This window comes from Oncorhynchus clarkii, chromosome 5 (genome assembly GCF_045791955.1).
Source record: "Oncorhynchus clarkii lewisi isolate Uvic-CL-2024 chromosome 5, UVic_Ocla_1.0, whole genome shotgun sequence".
Taxonomy (NCBI): Eukaryota; Metazoa; Chordata; class Actinopteri; order Salmoniformes; family Salmonidae; genus Oncorhynchus; species Oncorhynchus clarkii.
Window position 1 is genome coordinate 75,683,302 of NC_092151.1, and position 13,828 is coordinate 75,697,129.

The 13,828-nt window shown below is 38.7% G+C and overlaps 1 protein-coding gene across 1 annotated transcript; it reads right to left on the reverse strand.

Moving 5' to 3' along the window:
- Nucleotides 1-6,077: 6,077 nt before the first annotated feature.
- LOC139410221 (barH-like 2 homeobox protein) lies at nt 6,078-9,971 on the reverse strand. The gene is made up of 3 exons (XM_071155691.1): nt 9,356-9,971; nt 7,817-8,042; nt 6,078-6,701 (listed from the first exon to the last, which is right to left on the reverse strand). The coding sequence occupies exons 1-3, from the start codon at nt 9,909-9,911 to the stop codon at nt 6,389-6,391; spliced, it is 1,095 nt and encodes a 364-aa protein (XP_071011792.1). The 5' UTR covers nt 9,912-9,971; the 3' UTR covers nt 6,078-6,388.
- Nucleotides 9,972-13,828: the final 3,857 nt, after the last annotated feature.

Sequence of the window (13,828 nt, forward strand, 5' to 3'; positions counted from 1 at the left end):
GCATGGTTGGGTTTGAAAACATGAAAGGTAGCGGAGATTCACCACCATCAGCTGTCATGAGCGAGAGACCGCGAGAGAGAGCGCGCGCGCGAGAGAGAGAGAGAGAGAGAGAGAGAGAGAGAGAGAGAGAGAGAGAAAGAAAGAAAGAAAGAAAGAAAGAAAGAAAGAAAGAAAGAAAGAAATAAAGAAAGAAAGAAAGAAAGAAAGAAAGAGAGCAAGAAAGAGAGCAAGAAAGAGAGCAAGAGAGCAAGAGATGTGCTGAAATGATGAGGCCATTCAAGCCTCCTGATAGCACTTGGCTACAACGTCATTGAACAGGACTGTCAGAAACGTCCATACTGATTTGGGGAAGACCTATTGATGTTGAAAAACGCTGAAATGGAACGAATAGATCAGGAAACTAGGTTGTGTTTATGGGATGGAGAATGACTTACGTGCTTTCTCAAAGCATTGAAATGGAACATATAGCTCATGAGACTAAGTTGCAACCTGTGTGTTACATGTCTATGACCATGGTGAAGACACTAACACACTCATATGCCATCTGCAGATAAACAAGTTCCATGTAATTATGATATGGACCCATTTAAATACGAATTACAATTGACTGTATTGTAGTCTACTTAAAAATCTACTTGACTCAATGTGACAAACTGTACAGTTTCAGCAGAAAGTCATATTACAAGCAGGCTTCAACTACATTTGAGCCTATTATATTTCCAACCAATCCATTTCTGATGGAAGGACTGCTTGATGGGGGTGGAAATCTAATAGCACACTAATAGACTGAAACGCACCTTATTATGTTACACTTAACACACCTGCGTGGCAATTTATACTAGCCGCAGCACAATCAATGTCAGGCCTAATTGAACGAAGCTGACAGGGAAAGCTCAGGTATAGATATACCGCTGCTCCTAATCAATCTTTTATTCATTTCTGACTAAGGTTACATTGTAAAGTAGTCCATAGAAAAAAAACATTTGGAGATGTATTTGTTTCATCAATGCTTATCAGTCTGACACAATTTGACAATATTGGAGTTTCTGAAAATATCAATATTGGTAATATCATGGATTAACAATGGCAAAGGAACACACAAGGTTAAGATGTACTGTATGTCTGGTGTGTGTCTAACTGCACCTGTTGAACATTAGCTTAATAATCCCTCCCCAGCGTAAATAATCCCTCCCCAGCCTAAATAATATTTCAAATGACATAACCTACAATGTGCAGATTCTTGCCACTTATGATTATATTGGCTACATACCCTATACACAAAAACTGAATATTTGCATTATTCACTTGGACAATATTGGTTCATTTCACACCTATAGCAGTAGGCCTATATGGTTTGAGTGTATGCAACAGGTCCTACACAAGGCCGGTTCCAGGCATAAGCGACATAAGCTTTCGCTTAGGGGCCCGGCCTACAGGGGGCCCGAGGCCCAATTATTGTTTTTATTTATTTTTTAATTTGGGGGGGGACTCAGTCGGGATCTCGATTTACTGTCAAGAGTAACAATAGTAGAATACACCGGGTGCAATTTTGACATTTGGTTGTGCAATAGCTGTTCTTCTATTGTCATGTCACTATATTAGCCATGTAAGCTTTTTTTAAATTAGGTTGGTAGTTAGTCTAGCCAACTATCATGGCCGAATACAAACCAGACCTGCAGGGAATATGCCCAGGGACCATAACCTCCAGGGGCCCCCATTGATTTTGTTAGTCATTCTCACTCAGATATCATATTAACATAGCATAAATCATTTCAAAATGTGTATAATTGCAGGAAATTAGCTTTAAAACTACAAAAACATCTCTCCACACCATGACAATAATGGTAGAATTGTAGAAGATTTGTTGTAAACTGCTAAATGTTTCTCTCTCTGCCCCATGGCAAAATGTGTAGAACTGCAGGAAATGAACTTAAAAACGTAAATGTTTTTCTCCACTGTCAAAAGGGGGGCCACTAAAATGTTTTGTCAGGATGGGGGGGCCCAACAAAATCTAGTTTAGGGACCCCAAAAGGCTAAAGCTGGCCCTGGTCCTACACCACAGCGACTGCCAACAATAACAGCCTCTTTGCATAAATCCCAATTCACACTTCGCCTGATTCTAACCTTGTTATTACTATTTTCCCAAATCCACCAGCTTTGAAAACGCACATGTTGACAACCCATCATCTTACATTCATCACTTTGACACCCAGCCATCACCACCGGGCAAGATTAAGGATCCAACCAACGATAATTGAGGGAGGACACAAAAAAAACAGGACAAGTTAAAAAAAATCACCACACAATCCATTCCTAGTCTGTTTGTTGAACTGTGCGCGTAAATAGTCAAAGCCAACCACACCACCATCCAGGATCCAACTAAGTCACCTCGCTCGTCTTGGGCGCCTAATTATTGGAGAAGTGTTTGTATTATTTGGGATAAAAACGATCTGGTGATATTCGTGTTAAGAGAGTGACGCACGTGGCGTGGTAATGAGAGGGCCGAAGAGAGTGTAAGTGTTACCTCATTAAGATAATGACTAAGATATCCCCGCCATTACATCAGTTGGCAAATACAGCAGCAATTAAAGAGGGCCTTCGTTGTTGGCTCCTGGAGGCAACGAGAACAAATCAGCCTTCTGTAACCCGTCTGTTCTGTTCTGACCAATGTGTTTCATGGCAATGAAAGGCCTGAACGTCTTCGTTTAATTTTTAACACCCGTTCCCTTGGCCCTCTCCAACCAACAAACCAACCGCTTGGCCTTCTCAACAATATGTTCTCAAGAAAATTGTCCAGGCTACCTTTATCAAAAGCTACATGAACGAAATTACCACAACTATATGTTATAAATCAGCTAATACTCCAATTATTTATGTGGGTATCATAATTGGTATTAATATGCAATGCAGTTCTGTTTGGCTTATAATGCCCCTGTGCAGCTGATTTCATATGGGTGGTCGGCCTCGGGTGCAATGCATTTAGATGAATAATAAAACTGAATGTTTCAACAGAGCAAAATGACTTGAGCCATACAAATGTTGAGCGTACAGATTGATCTTTGAAACTTTTTTTCTTGGCGACACGGGGAACTTCGGCAAGTTCATTTCTTTCTGCAAACTTTGTATTTTGTCTGCATGGCCACTAGGGATTTTATACTCAAGTTATTGTGAACATGTGTAGGTCAATTTAATAATAATGCGAGAAATGAAGCATTTGAATCAACATTGATTTATATTTTAGTCAGGCCAGCATAAGTGGTTGACTATGTCTTGCTAATTGTTGTAAATTATGAATATTTTGTCAATGTTAGGATAATCTCAATTGCATGATCCGACATGAGAAAAAGGGGGCAATGGCTGACTACAGGCTATGAGGGGAAACAGACTATTAATTCAGATAGGGTTGAAAGGCTTATTATTAACGAATTAGAATGGCACTCCCATTCTTTGCACAGAGTATAATGTTTAGAATCCATGCATACAATAAAATGTCTCCTTATTGGTTCTAAATTGGACATGGGTGCTGTTTGCAATACTGTTGATGTGCATATAGCTGAAACAGCAGAGCACACGTAGGCAAGGTACAATAACAATTATCAATTAGTCCCTAAAGTTTTTTTTTTTAAATGATTTTGTACTTTGCGTAATTCGATGCAATATATGTGTTCCTAATACATGTTCTATTTTTCCCTATTTCCAAATAAATTATACGAAAAAGGAAATGTAAACACCAATACTAGCCTAACTCATCCAAATGTTGCAATAGTAATAATGATGATATGCACCAATAAAAATCACTGCTTTTCAGCATGCTATTCAATCCAACCCCTTAATAAATTATTTGCCATGCGGTGGCTGTGCGAATACCTCCTTAGTCCCTCGCCTGAGGGAGCATACATTGTTTTATCTGTATGTTAGCTTTTAATTACGAAATCTAATGGTGGACGACTGAACTATGCCGTTTTTCTATCCTCGAATGGGAAGAACGTTTGATGTTTCTTGTGATGAACTTCACCAATCGCCGGCTCTTCCAGTCTCTGTTGAGAATACCAATTCATGATTTAGCAAATAACGCTGCAGGAAATATGACAAAACAATATTTGTTTATGGGACACATGATCCGTATATTTAAGTGCCCTTCGATGTATAGCCTATTGCTTTTCGTTATTTTTTCAACGTTGCTTTGAAGAGCTAGCTACCTTTTTGTTTTGCCGTTGAAGTTTTATCTGGATATTCATAGCCTGACCATAAAGACAAAAGGCCAGGTTATAATCTTCTTTCGTTGATAAACTGAGAAGAAACTGCGATAGGGCTACAGCCTACGTAAAGCAGCCTATAGCGTTCCCTTGTCACTGTTGAGACCAGCAGAGGTCAACTTGGCTTGAACAGGAATTTAATAACACAGAAATCAGCAAACGATTCACCAATTAGGGAAGCGCAAACAAACGTGCCCCGAGGCGCTTCCATTCGAGAGTCAATTCACATGAAAGCGCCCCCTCACCACTATTCTCCAGAGGACGTGAATATACTTAAAAAAGAAACTATTCTAATGTTCATTTAATTATAGTCCCGCGTGGCATTGGTTTAGCTCTGTCACAGATAGCAACATACATGCTGTCCTAGATAGAGAATCATAAGAGTATCCAAGACAGGTGCAAAAGGCTGAGGCCAACTGAATTATTTTGTAGTCCTATCATGCAGTTAAATGACCTCATGGGTTGAATGTTATTGACATTTTTCATAATTTCGTAATTAATAAACATTATTTCAAAAACAACATCTGGTGTTTCTATGTCAAACAGCTATATTTCAGTCTTATGTGATATAAAGTATAATATTGGGAGGCAAACTCAAAATTGAATACGTTTCAGCTCTATATCTGACATGGTACAGGTAAAATCGTTTTTGTAAGCCCATAATCATGTGTGTGAGGTGTATACTTTTGTATTACATATATGTGTTTTAGACTACCAAGAAACACTGTGTGTATATCACTGACCCTGATATAACCCACTGCAATAAACGAAGGAAAAAGGTTAGGCTCTGATATTTTGCGCAGTAGCTCTAATATTGGTTTGTTTATATCTCATAAATCACTGCCCTTCCTGGTTCTTATACGTCAAATGGGTTCGCTTACTAGGCATGATCATACATCTGAATCTGGTTTAGGTAGGTTAAACTTTATTTTTTTCTTCAAGAAAATGTATTAAGATTTTCTGTTTTCGCCGTAAAGCCAACGGATAACGGTGGCCAACGGATAATGTGCAGCGATGTGTTGTTTCAAAAAAAGTATGGTTTTAGTGTTGATAGACTTTTTGATCGCTCACGCTGAGAACCCTCCCGCTTGCTGTCTGTCCGGAGCGCTTGTTGTCTGTCCGGAGCGCTTGTCTCGAGCGTTGTGCTCCTATAGAACAGCTGCTGCGCGAGGACCACCTTCCCGGTTCCCACCGCAGCAACCCAGCATCACAGCTAATCAAACCATTAATTTTCACCATCATAGAGAGAGGGAGAGATATATGCCTGCTGCCTTTGCATTTAGGCCACAAGGGTACAATTCTCGCAAAATGAATGCGGTCACAAGATAAACTGAAAAGTAGCCTAAAGAAAGTCTCGTATATCCTCATGTTCGATTAAATACAAATGTACTCACAACTTTGAATCTGTAGGTGACTTTTAAATCTATAGGAAATAAATTGTAACACTTTAAATCCAGGGATTCGAGATGAAGATTAGGCTTCAGATAAAAAACGAAAAAAACGAAAATTTGATGTATGTTCATTATGTAAAATGAAAACAAATATTATCGTTATCATTTGGGCTACAGAGGTAATTTTAGGAGTTATCGTTTTGGCTCCTTGATAACCTAATTGACTGCACGTTATCAAAATATAAACATATTATTTTGTCTTTGTAGGCCTATCTCATATTAACACCATACGTTTTTAGACATTTTAACGCCACATGGGGTTATGAATGTTTGGATGGCATTGCAGTTCCAAGTTCAGACTGGCAGCCCCGGACGTCTGACCCAATAGAAGTATCCAAGAATATTCATTTTAGTATCATTCCGTCTTTATTCAACCCTTTTCTCCATCTAATAAACTTTATAAGTTTATTTTCTAGTATAAGTGAATTTGTACAAAAAACAAACAAACAATCATACATATGAACAGTCCTTTTTCTGTCATGGCCTCGACTCGATGCTGCAGACAGTTCGTGGTTACGTCAGAACTGTCTCTCAGTCATTAAATATTACCTCCTTCTCCTTCTGTAAAATTGTCTGTCATATATTGTCATCTTCAAATGTATTGTTCATCGTTCAACGCAGTTACTCACATCAAATGTGGTTAAAACAGTTTTTCTGACAGGAATCGTCTTGTTCTAGTTTCTACCGCTGATGCTGCGTGCCGGGCATGGGGTTACCCAGCGGGTTCAATGCCGGTTGGCCCCCCGGCCCAAGGCCATGGATGAGTACTCTCGGGACAAGGGGTCTCTGGAGACCGGGATGTGGTTGCTGCGGAGTCCGGTACATACTACTGTACATTGCTGCGGCTGCTGCGGCTGCTGTCGTGCTGTCCATGGTACCCAACAAGCTCGGGTGGTAGAAATAGGGCGACGGGAACATTCTTTGTAAGGCGGAATAATTTCCGGCTTCAGCCAGTAGCTCTAATCCGACCGCTGTCTGTCTTTTCCACTTCGTCCTGAAATCAGATCAAAATACAACAAATCAATTATTTAACCGGTTCAGGCTCCGAGAATTCCCCAAACGGGCCCTTAATTGGTGAGGCCTAATTATTTGCAGCATGAATCGGTGGTTATGCCTTTAATTAGCCCAGGCAAAGGACCTGTAGCTACATCCAGAAAATGTATTTCAAGTGTACAGTGCAATGCCTATATTTGGTTGATAAGATCATAGATTCATTTCAGGTCATTACTCGCTCATTGATCCTTCTCGTTAGGACTCTGCATAAACTAACCAAGTATGCTGTGAACATTGGCAGATTTACTTGAAGATGTTATATTATACCTAAATCATTTATAAAAACGTATGTGTTGTACTATAGGCTGCTACATTCAACGAGAAAAATAACTGCTGGATCGAAAAAATGATTGTAGTCATAACATATTTCGTCATTATATTGGGTTGTGTCTTTGTCTTACTAGGTGGGCGCTGCTAACACTAATCTTGGCTGACATATTGGGGAAATCTTAACAATGACGCCAGAGAGGCAAATTGTGCATTGCCAACATCATGTGTTGTTCAGACAGACTTTAATAGTCCCAGAGTGACGTGTATTTCAATAACCAATACCATGGAATAAAACGGTGTGGGTTCATCTTGTAAATATATCCTTGTCTGTTCCATGACAACCATTTTCATTAGGCCTGTTTAATTATTCCCCTTGATCTGTTCTTAAGTTATTCTATTCTATTCTGTCTGTTCAGTAGGCCTAATTAACTTAAATCCATCCACGTTATGGGTCTGCATGAAAAGGCAGTGCACTTGAAATATAAAAACACACCAAACTGCACTATTAATTAGGAACGAAATTAACTAAACAACACATGCATCCACCTTAAATCGTGTTATTATGGTCTGAAATTGCATAGGCCTACTACTGTTATTACAATGTTATAATAGTATTATATTAATGTAAATAATAATACCAACGTCACCACCAACAAAAACCATCAAATAGGCATAACAAAAAAAAGGCTAATAATAATAGCCCAATAATAATAGAAATTATACAAATTAAATTAAATTAAAATGAAATGATGAAGATAATGATGCTTTGAAGTAGGTGTGACATACCGTCGGTTTTGGTACCAGGTTTTTACTTGTGTGTCGGTCAGGTTGAGTGCTGCGGCGAGGTCCATGCGATCCTGCACGCTGAGGTATTTTTGGCGCTCGAAGCTTCGCTCTAACTGGTTGAGTTGGTGGTCTGAAAAGGCGGTCCGTGCTTTGCGAGGTTTTTTTGACCGTGATTGAGGACTATCTCTGCTACTTGAAATTTCCCGTTCATTCTCTTCTTTTGTTCCTGAATGTGAAAAATTATAGAACATATTCATTAGTGGACAATCATTTCAGTTTTTAAATAATTAAAGCCTTAATGGTTCAATGGCTCAATGAAAAATAAATTAGCAACAAATACATTGTCTATTAGTCCTGAGTCAAAATAAGGTCAAATAGGCCTACGTATTCTAACAAGGAAAAATATAAACCAATCGAATTAAACAATTGGTTTTAAACGTTGAACCTCTCACAATAGCCTATTATTTCATAAAGATGAGCAGTCCAGTTGAAACTGAAGCACTGCAGTCACTGACTGCACCTGTCAGACAGCTAGGGGAAAAATCAACAGCCTATAAGAAATTCGGACTGTATTTGTCAACTTAAGTTTTTAGCAGTAAAACTGGGAAATCGATGTGTCAATCCATCTATATTTGTAGCAGTTTCTGCCCGCTTGTGATCCCCCCTCTAGGAAGAACAATAATCTCTCTAATTGACCCACTAGGGAGTTTTGCGCACGGGGAACATATCTAGCCAGCCTTACATCTGTTTTCGGTTCTGTTATGCTAAATAAAAAAAGGAAAATGAAAATCACCTCTTAAATATCATTGTCTAATAAGACAAAAAAAAAAAAAGAAACACACAACATGATCTACATTCAAGGTAGTTATATTGTACAATAGATATGTATTAGTTTACAAATAACTGTAGGCTACTACCAACATATAACCAACTAGCCTGCACTGTTAATTTGAATTTAAGATGTCCATAGTCTTATTCTTATTGTTGTCATTATTGTTGTTAGACTATTATTTGTGCAGTTGGCCTAGTCAATTTGATGGTTATCTTCCAGAAACATATTTTATAGGCTGCTATCAACTTTTTGTATGGACAGAAAATGCAAAAGTATTATAGTTATACTACTTTCTGATGTGGAATTGAAGGACAGATGATAGCGTTATATTCCTTTCTGGAATTAGTTTTCAACGTGGTCTACATTCAAGGCAGTTATGCTGTACAATAGATATGCATTAGTTTACAAATAACCGTAGGCTACTACCAACACATTATTGTTGTTAGACTATTATTTGCGCAGTTGGCCTATTCAATTTGATGGTTATCTTCCAGGAAAATGTTTATACAGGCTGCTATCAACTTTTTTATGCACAGACAATTCAACACAAATATGCTTTGGATGTATTCTACACACCATTAGCTTATACTATGACAGCCTACCCAATAAAACACGTTTTTGTGTACACTAAAACCTAATTTACTCCATCCAATAACTATACCATAAAAACATATTTCCATATAAATGTATCCTAAATATTCTCTTACCGTTGCATTTCATTTCCATATCCTCTCTTTTGTCCAACTTGCTCCTGTTTTCATCTTGTTCCAACTTGGCCCTGAAGCCATCCCCACTGTCCCTGGCACTCTCTGGTTTGGGGATGTGATGGGGTGACGGTACGCTGGTGCTGTAAGGTGCGCACGCTGCTAGAGGTTTACTGTCGCCTAAAATGTCTTTGATTAAAAACGAAGAGGTGGCAGTCCTGGGGGCACAACCGGCTCCAGCCCCTAGCTGCTGTGGCTGGGGCGATAGCTGCAAACTCCCTGGCTGCAGGTGGTGGTGGTGGTGGTGGTGCGGTAAGCTGTCTTGGAGCAGATGCGGCTCGGCGTGCTCCATGGTGACGGAGATTGGGGAAGAGGGGGCCGTTCCCACCGTATCTATGTCCGAACATGACGGGGACGGGGTGACCTGGCTCCGACTGAAATCCGCTATCCTGCTGTCACCGAGGCGGAAATCTCCGTTCATTAGCGCAGGGTTAACAGAATTAGTAGGGTTGGATAAAATAGTGTCTATTCCAAAGTTAGAGCCGCTGGACGATTCCATAGTAAGAAAAGCAAAAGATATGGAGATTTAAGTCTTCATAACAACATTAGGACACCGGTTATATGCTCCATTTTTTTCAAAACCGATGAAAATTATAATATAACACAAACCGAGGCACATGTACACCTAAAAGTCAAACGAATTTATGAGTTGAAATGGTCGGGAAAATAAACAAAGCCGAAATCCACGTTTTATATTTCTATAAAATGGTAAGAAAAAAATACGGTCCAAGAAGATGTTGTTACATTCGATTGTAAATGAGCAGTGGGTCTGTCTGTGTAGTCCACGTCCTTTTGTTATGGCTATTGAACTTTCTCTCTAAGTTGAGGTGTGGAGATTCGGAGGGATAACTCCTGGACATCACGCTCCCCCTTTGCTTGTAATCGTTCTAGTGTTGCTCTACATTGACTTCCTATACTGACGTCACGGCCCACCGCGAGGGGAATTAATATTTTCTCCTTATCATAACGCTCTCCGCGTTTCTCTCTTCCTCTCCTGTCATTGGTTACAGCGTGACGGGCCCCGCACCTCACCAATCAGGGAGTTGTTTCTTCATCTTGACAATCTCGAGCCAGCCATTGAATTCTTGATGCTCGTTTGAGCCATGCGTCGCCTATAGGACTGTGCCTTGACATAAGCCTTCTTCATGTAAGCAGGGAAAAAAACAACCTAAATTGTTGTGTTTTAAAGGAGTGTTAAATAGGAAGAAACTAAAACGCAGCACTAGAAATTCACTTGCATCAGTCTGTTTTTATACAGAGTTTGTTTTATGCACGTGTTGATTTGCTTTTATCTTACACTTTCTAACTGCAAGAATGGATTCAACACTTTCGAAATAGCATTACAATATCTTTCTGCTAAATTGTAACATGCTTGACGTTTCTAATATGTCAACTGTTTATCTCCGTTACATAGAATGATCTTTGGTTGTATTTTTTTGTGTCAGGCTTTGTTAACAGAGTTGCGTAATTTAGGGAAATTGTGGGGTGAATATTGTGCATTTGCCAAACCACATTTTGGTTTAGCCTATTTTCCCTATTATTTTTAATCATATTTTATCAATTGTGTATTGCATTGCTAGGTTTTCTATGATCCTAAACCATGTCTAGCCTATCATGTATGGATTGTACCAGTGGTAATACATTGCAGGGATGTGAACGGAGACAGGAGTGATGAGATTTAGCATTACATATCTTGTTAAATGGGAGGAGTGGTAACTGTCATGACAGCACACAGCTCTCCACTCTAATTAGTACAGTAATTATGAGGCACTAATGAAGGATCAAAAGTATTATAATTTTACTACTTTCTGATGAGGAATTGAAGGACAGATGGTAACGTTACGTTCCTTTCTGGAATTAGTTTTCTTTGACAGAATGGCATGCTGTGGGTACAGACTCTATATATTTCTAGTCTATTCTATGCGGTTTATTGGTGCTCTAAAAGATTTCAGAATTTCTTGTTTTGGTATTTTTCCTGATTGTGCGACACACGCTACACCTGGGTCTGAGGAGGACATATCAACATTGGAATTCTTTTCCTGCAGATTCTCTCCTCACTCTTCCTCTCCCTTTCTCTCTCACTACCGCAGGTTTGTAGTGTGATGATGGTGATGGTGTTTTCCCGAGCTGGCGGCGGCGGTACCATACCTGTTAGAAACATTATTCTGCAACGGTTCAAAGCTGAGATTTGGTCTTCGGGTCGGATTCCACTGACACACTGGCGTGGGACTAGTCATCCTAGGTTGGTAGTCCTTTGATATCTGTTTTCTGACTTCAAATTAAATTAAATTGAGAACATTGAATTATCATTGATTTTACTCGTTGTTATTTGTTAATTGTATTTTATTAGGATTATTTGGGTATAGACATTTTAAACCAACATATTATTATAATTGTGTTATTTCATTCGAAGCTACAAGGTGATTTATTGTGAGAGTTCATAGGTCTAATTTAAAAACCATCGAGCACGTATTGCACGTAAGTTGTAAAAAGTACACTGTTACAAACATTAATGATTCGTAAAATCAATGAATGTCTTTCTTAATTAATTAGGCCAATTAATATCATACATTTATTCATTTCATCCTGAAACGGCTTAAACTTTGAGGGAATTGATGAATTGCTCGGCTTATGAATATTATCGATAATGGCAAAGACGGTGTTCGATGGAAATCAGTTAACGTTGTTCACCGACACAGACAGGATATCGACAAAATGGACATCTTTGGAAACTAAGCTCTTTTTAACATTTTCAATATTTTCAGCTATTTCTATCCAATCCAAGTCCCATATAGGTTACCTATTTTCTATTGCTATATTCAGTATATGATATTTTGTTGCTGGCTATTCATTCATATAAACATAGACATGCAATGATGATCTGTGGTTGAATAGCCTATAATTACAGCCTATATTATATACCTTTTATAGATGTTGCACATATTTTTTCCAAGACACCATTAAACATGTTGTGTAGGTGGAATTAACAATAATTTACCATGACAAATTTACGAGATGTATCAAATAAAATGGAAAGATGTGGAAAGTAAAATGTATTATTTACACACATTTTTATTAAATAGAATATCAAAAGTGATTCCTTGAGGGGCTCTTTTGGAATGCGCTCCTCTGGTGCACCACAGACAGCTCAGGCTTGATCAGACGAATTCTCCACACAAGGCGGCGACAAAGATATCCTACTAGATTATTATGCACAATAAAGCTAAATGTCAGGTGAATTTCAAGTTGATAAAATGTGATCATTAACGAAATTTCTGTTGTGATTTATCGATTTTAATAACAATATCAAATTGTTTTAAACCGTGGTAGGCCTGTACAAACGTTTATGAAGAATGATGGACACAGGTCTATCTATCTAGCGTACATTTAGGCTACAGGTTAGAAAATAAACAAGAACATTCTTATTAGCCTAACTCAGGTTTAAGTTACCTTGATTTCAGTTTATAGGTAAGTCCAAAATAGATAACATTATGTCAAAACAAGATTAGAATAGGAATGATGTGCCAGAACACATCATTCGCGTGTTTACAATGTCTAAGTCCACCACAATGTGGGAGAGGGAACAATCTATACGCAATTAATTTTTCTATTTACCTTTCTCTAAAGTACAAATCACTACAGACGATCAAAGCGATGGTGAAGCATGCCAGTCAGTCTGTTAAAGTGGACATTGCATGTTCATTAACAGCCAACTAATTGAAACGGCTCTTTGAGCAATAATCAATCGCTTTATTAGGTTTAAGGTCGCAGCAGGAACAAATTGAATACTACCAGTTAAGGTATCGTCTTATTAGCCGCGACTGATGGTCGATGATCGGACAGTGAAATAGTAGTTTGCACCGTATTGATTACCTCGCTGCTCCGCGTCGAAGCTGTCACTCCAGTCCACTGCCGATCGGTCGACCTTTGCTTTGGCCAGTTGCAGCCTTTATACAGAGGCAAGACACATTAGGCGGTCAATCAATGCAAGCACATAAGGCCAACCAAAGCCAGGCCAACTAACTAAACCAAATATTTTCATTGCATACTTTCATAATGTCGGTTATAGGAATACGTTTTAAATTTACAGTAGACTAGCTATGTTGTGAATATTGTTTCAAACTCAAACAAAAGATCTACAAACATGTGTGTGTTGACAATCTGTAAGATTTCCTCCTGTCCAATTGTAATTGAAATTATAGACACATTACCCTTAGATTTTAGGGAAAGGTGTACTTTGAGTACAACCTTCATATAACAGTATTATCTTAGCCCACAATGTTTTGTTATAATTTATTTAGAGGGCTTGCGTTTCCCGAGCCCCCTCAGTAGCCTTTACCAAAGGCAGCCTCCGCACCTCTCTGATTCAGAGGGGTTGGGTTAAATGCGGAAGACACATTTCAGTTGAAGGCATGA

What these genes read in the sequence shown, in the direction of transcription:
- LOC139410221 (XM_071155691.1), bottom strand. Translation starts at nt 9,911, where the DNA reads ATGGAATCGTCCAGCGGCTCTAACTTTGGAATAGACACTATTTTATCC. An exon ending in TATGGAAATGAAATGCAACG is followed by an intron (nt 8,043 to 9,355) that starts GTAAGAGAATAT and finishes TTTCACATTCAG; the next exon opens with GAACAAAAGAAGAGAATGAA. An exon ending in ACCTGGTACCAAAACCGACG is followed by an intron (nt 6,702 to 7,816) that starts GTATGTCACACC and finishes ATCTGATTTCAG; the next exon opens with GACGAAGTGGAAAAGACAGA.